Genomic DNA, 17,017 nt, shown 5'->3' on the forward strand with positions numbered 1-17,017 from the left:
TATGGTGTCAGTTATGTGCGCCCCCAGCGTAAGAAAACTGAACGAGGTAGGGTCTCACCAGTCAGCTAATGGCCGCCAGCACAGCAGGGCCTGCTGGAGTGAAGCTCTGCGGAGAAACTCCTGACATGTCGGCCAAGTACTGTATGAAGTGACAATGGGTGGCCGATAGAAACACACAACAAAAGATATCCTTTGGTGCAAATACGCAGCATTGGCCCCCTTAGAAGGGAACCGAAATATGGCCAGCATGTGACATTGGTGACTTTTGAGGTTTAATGTTGTGGCAGATTGCCGGGACCCTCGATAATGAAAAGGACCGGGGGGAGAGAGAGAGTTTTGTCAGGACATTATCTCCCTGGACCGATAGAGGGCAACCCCCCCCTAGTCCCCAAAAGGCTTGCAGCGAGGCCAGGGGTTTACAGCATAGAAACTCGACCCTGCTGGGGTCCGTGGCCACCACCGGGGGCACCTGGACATTTACTGAGCCCTGTTTTGCACCCACCACACCAAGAAGTGCTGCCGGAAGAAGGTCACTGGGCCCCTGGAGTCCTACTGGGTGTTTGTATTGTGCTGCTGGGGAGGGGGGGGGGGGGGAAGTGAAGCGTCGCCCCCCGGAAAGCAAAATGTGTGCTGTGCGACTGTCTGCGTCACGTGCCGGTGGTCCACAATGTGTTTGTCATGTCGATGACCTTCTAATAACAGTTTGGTGACATCACTTATTGAAAGCATCTGTTAGCCCAACGGGGTGTAATTGCATCCCACGGTACCTGTGAGGTCAGCCACATAAAGCCCCCAACATCACTCAACGCCAGTCACGAAACGGCCATCGCATTACACTGCGCTTAAGATTACAGTTCTGGGGTGGGGGGGGGTTGTCTGACTCAAAGGGCATTTCATGACTGACATTGTGGTCCATCCGTCACCTACATCATGCCTATGGTGGGCTGCAGTCAGACCCTTCTCCCTTTAAGCCAGCAGAGTGTAAATTGCACCCCACGGTACCTATGAGGTCAGGCACGTAACACCCCAACATCACAAAATGGCCGCCAAACACCGGCTTACACTGTGGCTGCATTTTTTTGGGGGGAGGGGTTGTTTCTTGAGTGATGTCATGCCTGTGGTGGGCTGCATTTAGACCCCTCTCCCTTTAAGCCAATAGTGTAATTGCAGAGACCGCAGTACCAGTGAGGCCAGCCACATAAAACCCCAACATCACAAAATGCCCACATCACCAGTCATGACAGCCATCTAATGCCCTCTAACACTACACTTACATTTTGGGAAGGGGGGGGGGTTCTTGACTAACGTTGTGGTCTATCCGTCACCTACGTCATCCCTATGGTGGGCTGCAGTCAGACCCTTCTTACTTTAAGCCAGCAGAGTGTAATTGCAGAGACCGCAGTACCAGTGGGGTCAGCCGCTCAACGCCCCCCAAACACCACCTAACATCCACACCACCAGTCATCAAAGGCCCGGTTGGGGGGGCCGGGCGCGCGTTTCTTCAGTGACGTCATGCCTATGGCAGGCTGCAGGTAGACCCTTCTCCCCTTAAGGTGGTTTGACTGCATTTCCCTACTTGACCAAAGGTGTCGTCGTTTCCCAGTTTTTCTCTGCCTGCCTGGGTCAGAGTTGCCTCTCTCTGGGCGTTACAATCAAGCTTTATAATTGAGACCCCCTGGTCATTTTCATGCAGCATATTTCTTAACCATCCCACGTCATGTTGCCCCTGCACATTAATATTTTTAATATGGCGCCTTTCTTTACTGTCCCTGCCTTACTGAAGCAGCCAACGTTAAGTGCCGGCATCGCAAAGCAATTCCAAAGCGGCCATCGGGAAGGTAAAGGCCACTTGTGCGCCCAGTCTGATGACAAGAACGTGGCCAGCTTTGACCTGGGACTGCACAGCTAAGCCAGTTCACTTCGAGCCTGAGCCACCTGATAGATAGATAGATAGATAGATATGTGAAAGGCACTATATAATAGATAGATAGATAGATACTTTATTAATCTCAAGGGGAAATTCACATTCACCTCTGCGCTTTTGGGTCCTTAATGGCAGTTTGCTTTAAACCTAGGAAGGGACCTTTGCATGTAAAGTTGGTTCTTTGGGCTTTTGAAAGGTCCCGAATATGTGGACAAGACAGAAATCTTCATTTAGCAGGATGCCAGAAAATGAAGAAAATCTGACTGCAGTCTTCGTTGTTGTATGCGGCGAGCGTCCATTTAACATCAGGAGCCCATCGGGATTCCCAGATCTGTTAACGTCGTCGTTAAAATCTGCCGGCCTCCCTCTAAAGACCCAGTTTGGCTCCTTTACTTATTTATTTTTTTTATTTTATTAAGTGATCGATTGTGGTCCTTGAAGCGCCGAAGCGGCCCCCCGACTTCAGGCCGGGCGCTAGTGGCGCCCCCTAACGGCGCAGCGCACGGCTAACTGGACCGCCGCACAAGCCCGTCTTGTTCCCCAGCCGCCCCACCGAGCTTCCCCGCCCCTCCAATAAAGGCGAACAGCCCTCCGAGCTTGTCGATTCCGCCTCCTGCCGTATCCGTGGTGATGGCACAACCTGGGTGTCCCTTTGTGCGAAGCCGCCCAGTCCCCCCGTGTGTGCGTTGTCTTTGGCGGCTAATCCCGCGAGTGCTCCATGCCGGCATTGTCACAGCTGCTCGGGCGACATCAAAAGTGCAAAAAGGGATGACAAGTGTGGGGGGGGGGGGGGGGACCAAGAACAAGACAGGACGGGATAGAGACCTGCCTTTAAGATGTGAGCGCCCCCCCCCCCCCCCAATGGGGGCTTGAAATTGAGAGCTGAAGGTGCCAAAGTGACAGGCACATCGAGTCGAGCGTACAAAACAACTTTTTTTTTAAGACGCTTTAATTAAAAAACGGGTCCGGGCGCGCATCCTGTTACCATACCAACGGGCAGCGCCGCGCGCTCCTTCACGCCCCCCCCAAACCCCCCCCCCCCCTAAAACTGCGTTCCTTTCATCTTTCGGGGAATCAAATGAGGCGCTATATAGCTGGGAGTGAGCACGAGTCCCAAAGGGTCCAAGTCGGGGGCTTGTGTGTCCGCGCAGGTCACTGAGCATCTGTGTTCGAACTAAATGCGTTAGATCCTGGTGACCGGAGCCTTTCATGGAGCCCCTGACCATAAAGCCGTTGAACGTGTCGCCGTATGGCCGCACGGCTCCGTTTTTTAACGGTCATTCCTGCTAAAATAAAAAAGAAGTGGACTGAGCGCCGACATCAATGATCGATCAATCTGAAGTGCGGGCTGATCGATTCGAAAGAGACCCTCACATAGGTGACCAAATAAAAGTCACAAAAGATGACAAAGTTAGCAAGGTGCCTCGAGGGGCGTCCGCTCCCCTTGATTCATTGTCTTGTTTGCTGTAATAGCATGGCGCTATATTCAGTCTTTCGAAAGAGGCGTCGCGCTTTTGTTGAGAAACTCGTGCGCGACACCAAAAAATACAAAGGCCCAAGAATGGAAGGCTTTGTGCCCACCCGAACAAGAGAAAAACGCTCGTCTAATTAGTGGCCGGGCTCTCCCCGGGTAATAAAGACACCACGTGACGGTGGGGCGAACGAGCGGAGACCACCAACGTCAGTGAAGCAACGCAGATAACTCGGGGGCACAAAGCCCTAATAAACTTCCTCCGTCCGTATCATTTTTAATGGAAAACCAGCTGCTTCTAAAGCTGATTTCGGATAGAGATCTCTGTCTCTTCTCTCTGGCCTTCTCAAAGCGTCTTTCTTTCGCCTGTGATTCTGAAGGGGGTATTACTTTGCTCTTTTCGTTGGCCAAGCACAATTGTGTTATTGGAGATAATGAATTCAATCCCCATCAAAAGGTATTAGGAGCGCCTCGGCCCTGTAGCGGCTTTTTAAACTCCGAATGAAAAGAGCGAGAAGAAAAGTCTCCGGGTAGCCTCACTGATGGCTGCTTTTGAAGTAAAGGGACTTCGCTATTGTTGTCGACATTTTTGTCCATAAGGCTGAAGAAAGAGCCGCAGCCTTTGATGAGTATATGAGAAATGCCTCATAAGTTGGAAAACAAGTCTCTGCTCGAGTCCCGGAGATGGACGCTGCCTGCTGATAACATATGTTAGGCATTAATAGGGGCTCCGCGAGAGAGGGGGCGAGGACGAAGGGGTTAATAAAAGAAAGAAACAGAACAAGACCCGTCGACCCCACATTTCAAATATCTGCCCCTTCGCCCCCTCACAGAGCGCTCTTCGCAATCCAGCTGTCATTTCGTTTAATTTCCTCCTCGTTAGCCGGCATCTCAGTTCTGATGATACGGGAATGCAACGCCGGCCACCGGGACCTCGTTACGCTTTGATTTGTCGTTTACATGGAAGTGCGCGTTTGTGTGCGGAAATGTTGGAAGGCATCACTGTCACCAAGTTATCAAAATGTGCGTACAGTATGTGCGAGTGACGTGAGCCGTGAAGAGCGCTATATAGGGACAGTGACGTCAGAGATGGGCTTATTGGGTGGTGTCTTATCTATTATATCATTGGGATTAATAAAGTATCTATCTATCTATCATGACACGTCTGTCTGTCTGTCTATCAATTATAGTAGGTAGATCGACATATTTGTTCCCATGGGGAATTGCGGCTTTTTAAAGAAATAAACAAATATCATTATAATATAAAAACAACCCCCCAAATACACACCAGAATGACTAAAAAGAAAGCAAAGCTTCTGACTTGGCTAAAGAGAACATCTATCTATCTATCTATCTATCTATCTATCTATCTATCTATCTATCTATCTATCTATCTATCTATCTATCTATCTATCTATCTATCTATCATACTTTCATATCTGCCTGTATTATATAGTGCCTTTCAGTTTGTCTAATTGTCTGTCTTTCTATTTAATTGTTATGTAGTGTCTTTCATATCTCTTCATTAGCTACCTAGTATGTGTCTTTCTTATCTATTTCTATTATATAATAATATTAATTTTGTATCTATCTGTCTTATGTACTGTATTTCATACCTGTTTTTTATAGTGCCTTTCATACCTATCTATTTTACTGTCTTTAATATCTACCTTTATTATATAGTACCTTTCATTTTATATTTATCTAATTGTCTTTCTATTTACTTGTTATGTAGTGTCTTTCATATCTCTTAATTAGCTATATACCTAATATGTCTTTCTTTTATATCTATTATATAGTACCTTTCATTTTATATCTACTGTATCTAATTGTTTTTTTATCTTTTATCTTATCCTCTACCTTTTATATAGTGCCTTTCATATCTATCTATCTATCTATCTATCTATCTATCTATCTATCTATCTATCTATCGTACTGTATTTCATATCTACCTCTATTATATAGTGCCTTTCATTTTATATTTATCTAACTCTGTCTTTCTATTTGTTATGTAGTGTCTTTCATATAATTATATACCTATCATGTCTTTATCTATCTCTATTATATTCATTTTATATCTACTGTATCTAATTGTTTTTATGTTTTCTTATCTTATCCTCTACCTTTTATATAGTGCCTTTCATTATCTGTCTTACTGTATTTCATATCTACCTCTATTATATAGTGCTTTTTATTTTATATTATGTAACTGTCTTTCTATTTAATTGCTGTCTTTCATATCTCTTAATTAGCTATATACCTAATATGTCTTTCTTTTATATCTATATTATATAGTACCTTTCATTTTATATCTACTGTATCTAATTGTTTTTTATCTTATCCTCTACCTTTTATATAGTGCCTTTCATATCTATCTATCTATCTATCTATCTATCTATCTATCTATCTATCTATCATACTGTATTTCATATCTACCTCTATTATATAGCCTTTCATTTTATATTTATCTAACTGTCTGTCTTTCTATTTAATTGTTATGTAGTGTCTTTCATATAACTAGCTATATACCTATCATATCTTTCTTATCTATCTCTATTATATAGTACCTTTCATTTTATATCTACTGTATCTAATTGTTTTTATGTTTTCTTATCTTATCCTCTACCTTTTATATAGTGCCTTTCATTATCTATCTTACTGTATTTCATATCTACCTCTATTATATAGTGCCTTTTATTTTATATTATGTAACTGTCTTTCTGTTTAATTGCTGTCTTTATATCTCTTATTTAATGCTTTTTATTCTCTATCGTGTGTTTTTATTTTCTATCTCTGTATTATAGTGCCTTTAATTATTTATTTAGCTATCAATCTAATTGTCTGTGCGTCTATTTAATTTCTGTGTTTTATATCTGTCTCTATCATTTATAGTGCCTTTCATTATCTATGCGTTGACTCCAGATGTTTCAGTGTTTTTTAACGTTTTAGTTAAAAGTATTAAAAGTCGATTTTGCATATTATGGATTGATTAACAATATTAACACTTTTAGTGGGCTATTGCGGAAGTGTTGTCCACAGTGGATGAGTGGGATCAGTTTACGGACTGGTGACGAAGGGTTGTTTTTGAACCGCGGCCATTTATATTTGTTTTTTGGTTTGTTTATTTGTTTGTGACGATCTTCAGGTTTGTTGTTTATTTGTAATTAGATGTGTAATTGTTCTTATGGTTCTTTTCTCTTTTAATAAAGGCATTTTAAAAATAAAATATCTGTCTATCTCGTATATAGTGCCTTTCATATTCTCTCTTTGTTGTGAAGAATTTGGCAACAGAAACTGATTCCGCTTACAAGTCGAAACCGTTGTTGTTATTAGTAGATATTGCTGCTGTTTTAGTTTAGTGTAAACATTTAAGAAGACTCCAGATTTTCAACAAATCTGACTAGTTAATATTATTTTTTTCTTTGAGAATGAAAAGAAGGTGCATAATTACATCTGCCCGTCCACTTCCTGAAGCTCCCTTCTCCTTTACAAAGTCGCGAGTCCGAGTCCGTCGTTTTAAAAAGAACTTCGAGAGAAACTGCGCGATAAAATCGAAAGTTAACCTTGGGCTACCTAAAGCTTTTCATGTGCCGAGCAAACTCCGAGCTCAACCGCCGTCTCGCACTCTTCTTGTGTCCCCTTGGACGGCTTCAAAACAGCCGAGTAGCGGGGCCTCAGAGCAAACCCGCGTGCGACAAGACCCTCCGAAAGACCGGCGCTGCTTTCTGCCGATGGGCTTTAATCCGCGACTCAACAAGCGGCCCTGGACGGGACCCCAAAGCGCGCTGTGGCTCCGTTTTAGAGTCGACACTGAATACAAGAAAACGCATCGGATAATTAGAGGAGCGAAGGCGCAGAATCGAATAATAATAAATAATAAGGAACACCGAAAATACTGCAACGTGAATGGAAGAGGAATACTTTACCAACTGGGCATTACATCTGATTGAATTAGAGGTCATATTTACTAACACATCAATTAGGTGGTAATGGGCGATTGGTTTTGTTTCAAAAATGAAATCTGAACGAAGCTGTTATCGCGATTTGATATTTACCATCTTATTACTGTTTTAAACTGGGGCGGATTTTTGTAATTCGCCTCGGGTTAAACCATTAGCAAAAAAAAAAATCATTTTATAGAGACTTTCTTTCTTTCTTTAGATATTAGTTAGTCAAATTATGTTAACAGACTTAATAACCTTTCTCAATTATTAAAATGTAATGTATTATTATTAGTAGTAGTAGTAGTATTACGGCATTTATTATTATTATTAGCATTATTATTATTATTACAAATATTGTTATTGTCATCATTATTATATCATTTCTATTGAGCAAAAATTAAATGAATAAATAGCATCTCTGCATTTAATATTAAACACAAATGTATCTTTACAGGAACAGGACGATATCTTTTATATACTTCCTTTCACATCTATCTGTTATTACTTGATATCTTTTATCCAAAGCAATTTACAACATTTGTAATATAATTGCTGATATTTCTTTCTTTCCCCAATTGCAGCACACGCGGGTGAAGTGACTCGCTCAGGGTCACACGATGTCAGTAGTCAATCTGTCTGAACCCACAACCTCGGGGGGCTGAAGTCTAGAGCCTTAACCAATACACTAATCTATCTATCTATCTATCTATCTATCTATCTATCTATCTATCTATCTATCTATCTATCTATCTATCTATCTATATTTATGTATTACTTTATATAGTGCCTTTTCTATGTATCGACCTTTTTATTATATAGTGCCTTTCATCTATCTATCTATCTATCTATCTATCTATCTATCTATCTATCTATCTATCTATCTATCTATCTATCTATCTATCACTAATATACTCAGACAATTCTTAATGCGCTGAGCTTTAAATCCTTTGTAAATATACAGGTTTCTCTGTAAGTGTGAAATATGAATGTATATAAATATAATAGAAATGTATTCGATTATTCCACTTGGACATTCCCCTTCACCCCCGTCCTTCTCTTGTCGCTCGTGTTTTCAGGTGATTTTTTCATTTCTTTTGACAGTCGTTAATCGTATTAAACGTTTATTTTTTTTAAAAACTCGGCCGTGAAGCCCCCCCCCCGATCTGCGAGTCCCCCCGTGACGCCGCTCGGTGCCCGTCTGCTCATGGATGGTCCTTTTCAGGTTCAGGTGAGCTCAGGTAAGTCAGACTGCGAGGCTCCAGCTTAGATGGGTGCTGGTGAGCAGAGGCCGCCGGACCCTACCCCACCCTAACTCCTTTCTTTATCGGTGAGTTGGTATCAAAGGATTAAAAACGCCGCCACGTTTTCTCCAGCAACGGATACCATAAAGACCACCGTCTCATAGCAAGGCGCGTGTAAAAACAGAATTCTGAATCAAATCAGAAAACGAGACGACCCTGCGAGTCCGTGCGCACGTAAAGAACCAGCGGACGGTGTGCCACACAGAAGGCTCCGAGCCCGCCGCTGATCTGGTGATGGCCCGCTCGCCCGACAGACGACTTTCTGGTTGAACTCTTCACTCTTATTGTGAGAAGTTAAATTGTTATTAAAATCCAAACGGGAAAAAAAATCTTGTGTAAAAGTCCTGGGGGTCACCTAAGGCCTTAAGGTGAAATGAAGAAAGGGGTCGTCTTTATTATTGAAGATGCTGAGATTTTATTAAATAGACTTAGTGTGTTTTATTCCTTACTGCACTGAATAAAATGTAATAACACAATAATACATTTATTATCTTTTAATGTGTTAAGTATTTCAATAGACGGGTTAGCTTTGTTTTTGTTGATTATTGTAGTTTTGCTCAACATAACGAACAATTATAACGGCACAGTGCGGCGCTTTTCTTTGTTTTCGGGCAAAACAAAACCGAACTGAATTCTTTACATTCGCTTAATCGAATTCAGGCTGGCAGGCCAAACAAAATCGGGTTAGAAAAAAAAACATAAATATTTGTTTTAAGTGTGCCATTTGACAAATAAAAGAAATGTGCACAGGACAACAATAAACTTGACATTCTGGCAGAGAAATGAATCCGCCATTCGTTATTTAATTGTCAGCCAAGAAAATGTTAACAACACCGAAAAGCAAAAGCGAAGCGAAGTGGGGCCGACAGAGCCAAGTGAACTCTAATCGTGTCGAAGTGGCCCTTAGAAGTGCAAGCTGTGCACGGAGACGTTCTTGTGTCATAAAAACACAAAAATATCACCACGGCAGTTTAAAGTGCGCGTAAAGTGGGATCGCTTTGAACTTTCGTCCCGACGGGGAAATGCGTCTTTTCGTTTTCATTTATTTTAATGAGCGCATTCTCTCTAACGTCAAAAACAGAAGATAAATGGAATTCGGTTAAAAAAAAGAAAAGGGCAAATGCAGGAAACGAATACCGGACAGGAAAATGACCAGTGCCGAAAAAACTGCCATAATGTCAAAGTAACCCTTAATAACGAATATATGGAAAGAGCGCAGCGGGAAGCCACTTGAAGGGTCCATTTAACGCAGACAGTTAGTTAGAAATCATTCATTTTTTAACGAAGATGAAAACGGATTTCCGTTGGTTTTTATTATAGCAGCCCCAATTCCTAAGAATCGAATTTCATTTCGTTTTTTAAAACAGTAAAATTTCCCCCTTGGGAAAAGTAAAGTACCGTGTGTCTGTTATATAGTGCCTTTCACTATCTATCTATCTATCTATCTATCTATCTATCTATCTATCTATCTATCTATCTATCTATCTATCTATCTATCTATCTATCTATCTATCTATCCGTCCACACTCTTAAAACTCAAAAATGATTCTCCAGAGCGATGCCATTCTTGGTTCCTAAAAGACCCATCCGCGCGAAGGTTCGAGAAAGAAGCTTATTTTATTTCGACCTGCCTCCATAAATAACCAGGAAAAGGTTAACACTTTTGTGAAATACCAATGGGCTCCTGGTTTTTAAAAGGACTCTCAAGGCATAACATAACGCTGGTTAAGTTCTGGTTTTCGCGATCTTTTGCTTTCCTGCTAGATATCTTACTATAATTTTTTTTTCTTTTGTCCACATATTAGGACCCCCTTCGCAGCCCAAAGAACTCATTTCATATGCAAAGCAGCGTTCCCAGAATTAAAAGGTCCTTTTGTCAAGCAATGGATCGACGGAGAACCACACAACCCAGTAAAGTGCAATTCAATTGTAAGAGTGTATCTATATATCTATTTATCATATAGTGCCTTTCATAACTATTTCTCTTTCTAGCATAATGCCTTTCATATTCTACCTATCTATTTAATTGCAAATATATTTATCAGTATAACTAACACTTTTATGTTCGCACATCCGTCTTTTTATGTTCTGGAGATTCTGTATGAGTCGCTCTCGTATAATATAATATAATATAATATAATATAATATAATATAATATAATATAATATAATATAATATAATATAATAATATCTAAATGCGAGCCGCTCCTGCGCTCCTTGTCCTCCCCGTGGCTCATCATTCATTCTAGGGTCCCCCCAAATGTAACGGAGCAGCAACCACCCCGGGGTCGCAGTTCAAGCCCCCTGATCTCGAGGCCCATCTTCCAGGCAGACGGCACAGATTTTAGCGGCGCACACTGAGCCGAGTGCTCAACTTCAGTTAAATTGGCAAGAAATGACAAAGGCGTTGTAACCCCATCCCCTTTATCATCCTCCCCTGATAAAGACTTGGAGGCTAAGTGGTCGTTTTGGGTTGACAACCACATCCACGTTATGAAGTAATAAACAAAAAATAAATAAAAGAGTGAAAGCTAGAAGTGCGGCGACTCTTTAAACAAGGCGACTTGTAGCTTTGTCGTCGCTGCTCGAGGGGGCCATCGTCTCACTTCATCACCTCGTGTTCTTCTCCCACTGGGGTCAATTACATGGTGATTAAACGAATGTCACGGTTATTCGGCTAATTTGCCACGCGATCAAAGGGAAAGCGCTTCGCGGTTTCAATCTCATTTTCCGGCTGCTGTGAGTTGCGCGCTGGCGGCGTGTGGGCGGCCGCGCTGCTCGTCCACACAGACACACACACGCGCGTGCACGTGCGCTCGCTCACCTGGCCCTCTCACGCGCGCACTCACTCGCTGGCTCTCCAGCGGCAGGTAATCATTTCAAAAGTGAGCCACTGTATCAGCGTATAAAACATTAAGGAACTCCCGATGTCGTTTGCATTCTCTACTAGATTGTTTTCCAGCGTGAGGTGGACCTTTGAAAACGAAGGAGTCTGTTATGGGCTCAAGAACTGAACCAAACACCCGAGTGTACGCCGAGCCGTGTGAACTACCGTTTAAAAGTGCCGATGTAACTTAATTCGCAGCTGCCAAAGGGAGCAGAGCTGTCTTGTCCTGAAATTGGCGACATTCGCACACTTTTCTTTCTTTTTTGAGAACCAAGATGCGAGATCGTGGGGGTCCCTTTCAAACCGAGTCCCTTTAATCAATGTAAAAGACACAAGACAAAGGCCGCCTCTGCCCGGGGTTTATAATAATGAAGGACCACTTGTTATTGTTTGTAGCTTTAACAGTTCAGTCCATATTTTATTTAAAATGAATGAATGTGAGCATATTCCAGTAAAAATGCTTTGTCGTTTACAACCTGTGGAAGTGTTACTGCGTGCAGACACGTTTGACATTAAAGAGCTCGATGGATACTCAAGGAAAAATGAACGGAGGCATGGAGGAAGAAGAGCAAACGGACAAACGCATCATCCACGCCGCTAGCAGGGACGCGCATACAAACAGACATTGACGCACACACAAGCGGGCGCACACGCTGACGGCCGTGCACGCGCGCGCGCCCCCACACACCGTTTCTCTTTCTCTCTCGCTTTCCCAATTCCAGCCTTCCGCGTGAATATCCATCCCGTTTCCGATTCCACATATATTGCAACATACATGTAAACAAGATTTGGACAAGGGTAACAATCCTCCTCCTTTTATCCGCCGTCGTCTTCTTTTTCATAAAGTTGAACAACACACGTGTCCCAAGTCTGCAAGTTTTCTTTCAGAGTACACTGGACCCGCACTCTCTTGCACGGATTGGGCAAGTCTTTAGGAGAGGGAATTTGTACACAATATGATTTGATATATTTATATATATGTATATATTTATATATATATACACCCGCACACACACGTGTCTTGTCTTTGTACAGTAATAAAGAAGTAACAGGTCCCCGATGAGTGCAAAAATGAAATGAAATGTTTGCATTCCATGTCTCTGCCTGTCCGTCCGTCCGTCCCCCCGCCTCTGCTCGTCTGTCCCGTGCCGGGTCTCTGGGGTGTCAAGGCTAGGAGGTGTTTAGCACGGCTCTAGAATACACACCTTGATAGTACGAGGTCTCCAGAGAGGACGCGTCCATGCCGTTCCTGCCAGCCATGGAGGCGCTGCCCAGCGGCAGGCTGGCAGAGATGGCGGAGCCGTAGGGCGAGTACTGCAGCGCCTGCTCGTAGGCTTTCAAGTCCAGCTTATGTTGCTGCTCCGAGGACGACATCAGGTTATTGATGGAGAAGGGGTGATTGAAGGAGTAGTGGGGGTCGCCTTTGAGGTGCAGCTGCGGCTCGTGAGACAGGGGGTGAGGGGTCAGCGGAATGGACGCCAGTGCCGTGGCCGAGCTGACCGCCGGGTGGACGGGCGCGCCGCTCTTCAGCTCCCCACCGCCGCCTCCGCGCTCCAGGTTGTTCTGGGGGCTGCCGGATGACTGGTTGGAGTTGGACATGGAGCTGGAATCCTGCATCTGGCTGCCTTTGCTGCCTCCGTTTTCGTGGCACGGGGACCCCGAGCCGCTGGACGGCTCCTTGCGATCCTGGGACGATTTGCCGGAGAGGCGCTTGTCGCACTTGAACCTTTTCTGTCGGCGCAGGTAGCAGCCGTTCTCGAACATGTTCCCCGAGTCGGGGTGCAGGGTCCAGTAGGAGCCTTTGCCCGGCTTGTCCGGAGAGCGGGCCACCTTGACGAAGCAGTCGTTGAAGGAGAGCGAATGTCGGATGGAGTTCTGCCACCTCTGCTGGTTCTGTCGGTAGTAAGGGAAGAGGTCCATGATCCACTGGTAGATCTCGCTCAGGGTCAGCATCTTGCTGGGCGACTGCTGGATCGCCATGGTGATGAGGGAGATGTACGAGTAGGGCGGCTTGGCGTGCGGGTAACTTCGGCGGAACGTCTTCGTGTCCCGGCTGCGGTTCAGGCTGGGCTGCGAGTAGGCCATGGGACTCATGGCCGGGCTCATGTTCGAGTACGGGGTCAGGGCGTTCATGGAAGCCTGGGGGGCCGCCATGGCGTTCATGCTGCTGGGGCTCAAGGCTGCGCCCATCGCCGACACCCCCGCCGCCATCCCGTTCATTGCGTTCGTGGCGCCGTGGGCCATACCCGCCATGGAACTGGGGCTCAGTCCTGCCCCGAGGCCGCCGTTACCGTAGGACATGTTGAAGGAGCTCGGGGTCATGTTGCCTGCGCCGCTGGACATGTTGTTCATGCTCATGTAGCCGTTCATGGAGTTCATGGAGCCGAGCCCCGGGTTCATGCCGCTGTTGGACACCGATGAGTATACCTGGGAGGGGGGAGAAGCGGAGGGGGTATAAGTGACAAAAAGGAGAAGCAGGGCATGCAGGAGACATCGCGGGCAGCACATGGGCACTGTGTCACTTCATCTTAGCCACATATAGCGACATTCGTTAAGGCGGGCGTGAGGTTACAAAGTAAAAGAGTGAAGTAGAACACAGGACTGAGAAAATGGAAAGGACAGGGACAGGCGACAAAGAAGGGACAGTCAAAGGCGACAAAGAGTGTCATCTTAGACAGATGTAGCGCCATTCATTGAGGCGTGCATAAGATAACAGAGAGCAAACTAAAAACCATAAAGGACAGGGACACAAATGACAGCTTGGCCACATAGAAAGGCATGATATGAGATTCACAGAAAATTACAAACTAAAGCAATAAAATCAGGAATAGCGCTGAACGAGAACGTAAAGGACAGGGACGCTTAAAGGGGACAGAAATGACATCTTAGATAAAGCGCCATTCTGTGAGGCGAGCGTACGATGACAAACTAAAACGGCTGACAAGAAAACAGAGCTGAACGACAACAAGGACGGGGACAAAGGTGACATTCAAAGGTGACCAAAAATGTCATCTTATAGAGCACCGCATTATCAGGTGTACAAAAAATAATGACAGCAAAATAAAGAATAAGAGCGTAAAGGACACTTGGAGGGGAGAAAACTGTCAGGCAGCTGAATAAGAACTTAGAAAAGAGAAGAGAAAAGTAAAATAATAATAATATAATAATAATAATAATATAATAATAATAATGGCGTTTTTAAAATGGATATGCGTATCATACATAATAATAATTTTATATAGTGGATGTGCAATCATAGTTTTTATTATTGTGATGATTATTATTTGTAGTAATACTAAGCAAATTACTAAATGAGTGATTTTATGATTAGAATTATTTATGCTGTTATTCTTCCTTATCATATTTGTTGTTATTATTTGGTATTATTATTATTATTCTCCGTCGATTTGCAGAACCGTCTAAACCAATTTTGTGCACTCCTGGAGTCTATCCCGGGATCTGGAGCAAGACAGGAACCATTCTTCAACAGGTCCAGTGGAGTTTCTTCTAAGTTATCGTCATTATTATTATCATTATTATTATTTGTATTATTATTATCGTTTTTATTCTTACGTCTTGCCACAGATTGGTTCCTGCTGCCGAAATAAATGTTCCACCCCATGACCATAAATTGAAATACGCAGGTTCAAAATTGTTCAATTATGTTCAGAATTATTATTATTATTATTATTATTATTATTATTATTATTATTATTATTATTATTTAGTCGTCCACTCTATTTGCTCTTCTCCTGTTATTTCATTTCTGTCCCCGCTTGTCGCCGCAGCACCTACAGACCCCCAGCTCGTTCTTTTAATCCCAAACTCGTTTCCCCGACCCTTTTCTTCACGAAAGTCGATTTTAAAACAAGCAAAGCTCAGACAGCAAACCCGAAAACTCGACTACGTCTTACAAAAAACTAAAGAAGCCACAGAAACTCAATAGTGGAAAACGAGAAAAGGCCGAAGTGCGGCGAGCCCGAGGTGGGCTGACCGCTGAATCTCGGGACTCGGCACAAAGCGGGGCAAAATAAAAAAAATAGAAAGAGAGAACGAGGCGGCTTGTGTAATGAACGACACGCACAGGTCAGTCAGCGCTCGGGTCTCCGCACAGACAATCAACGTGTAAAAACGAAAAAATGAGGTGTTAGTTAAACTCTGCGACCATCTTTGTATATCCTGAAAGACAACAAGCGCCACATCCCGCTTAAGTGGCTCGATGTGGCCTCCGGGTTGGCCTTTTCGTGTGGCCCGCCTGTGTACGGCCGGTGCCCCCGGCGGGCTGCGGGCCACTCGATGTTGGTAACTTCTACCCCGCAGGCCACTCAATCTGCCGCAACGACGTTTCTAAGTTGTGACCAAGTAGCGACTTTCTTTCTTTCTTTCTTTCTTTTTCTTTTTCTTTCTTTCTTACTAAACGAGTGCCCCGGCTGTCACAACCTGCTCGGCGTGGAGGGGACTTTTTTCACAACGAGCGGCTGCGGTGTAACAGCCGCCAAAGCCACGGGCGAGTGCGTTGAAATTCCTAATCCCGTCCATGAAGTTCCAGCTCTGAAGTGGAGCCACGCGTCTCCGCGGTCAGTGCATGTTGTGGACACCCACGTGAAGGTGCGCTGAGCGGGTGGGTTTACCCACGTATTATTATTATTATTATTATTATTATTAATAAAAACGCCACCTGGAGAGAGTGGCTCTTGGCGTACAGGTAAACCCAAACTATAAAGTAAAGCCGCCGGCCGATACGAACCTCTTGCGCGTCATTGTAGTAGCTGCTCCAGTCTGGTGTTTCGTGTCCTTCCATTTTGACGGTCCCCAGCATTTCGGAGTGAGGCTGGAAGCGACACCATCCACGGAGAAGCGGCGGAGTTGTCCGAGTTTGTCGTCCCGCTGCTGCCTGCCTGTCAAGCAGCTCTGGAAAGCCCAAGCTGGGAAGTGGCGCCTGGCGCTTAGTGCCGGCCTCTTACGTCGCAGTGCGCGGATCAGCCCACTCCCTCTCCATTCGTCCTCTTCCAATGTCTTTTTCGGAGTGAAGGAACACCTACAATTGTGTCTTTTACACCTGCAGCCCGCCGCGCCGCGTCGCACCGCAGCTCTCACGGGGGTGTCACGCGGCGTCCATTCAAAGACAGAGACGGAGAAAGAGGGCGGCGGCCGACAGACGCTATATAAGCGCTCGGCGGGCAGGAGGGGGAGCGGCTGGCACTCCGACGCGCGTGAACGGACAGTGAAGAACTTGTGGATTCACACATCCACGCCACTGAGTCGAGTCTTTTATTTATTTTTCGTTTCTTTGATTTGATTTTTTTAATAGGAGTTGAAAACGAATGACAGCAAAAGGGAAAATGGAAAGAAATAAACGTAATCCACTTAACAACACTACCTTTAGAAAGACATTAGATGGGGTGTGCCAGGATGAACACAATGAAACGAATAAAGGCGATTCATAAAACTCTCATCTGGGAGTCGCAGGTGCCCCACTTCGTACAGAAA

At 44.4% G+C, this 17,017-nt stretch overlaps 1 protein-coding gene across 1 annotated transcript; it reads right to left on the reverse strand.

The window, feature by feature from the left end:
- Positions 1 to 11,907: 11,907 nt before the first annotated feature.
- On the reverse strand, positions 11,908 to 16,654 carry foxa1 (forkhead box A1). The gene is made up of 2 exons (XM_028821883.2): positions 16,275 to 16,654; positions 11,908 to 13,954 (listed from the first exon to the last, which is right to left on the reverse strand). Exons 1-2 carry the CDS (start codon positions 16,344 to 16,346, stop codon positions 12,698 to 12,700), a joined length of 1,329 nt encoding a protein of 442 aa, XP_028677716.1. The 5' UTR covers positions 16,347 to 16,654; the 3' UTR covers positions 11,908 to 12,697.
- Between the last annotated feature and the right edge of the window lie 363 nt (positions 16,655 to 17,017).

The sequence above is a fragment of the Erpetoichthys calabaricus genome, chromosome 16 (assembly GCF_900747795.2).
Source record: "Erpetoichthys calabaricus chromosome 16, fErpCal1.3, whole genome shotgun sequence".
Lineage (NCBI taxonomy): Eukaryota > Metazoa > Chordata > Cladistia > Polypteriformes > Polypteridae > Erpetoichthys > Erpetoichthys calabaricus.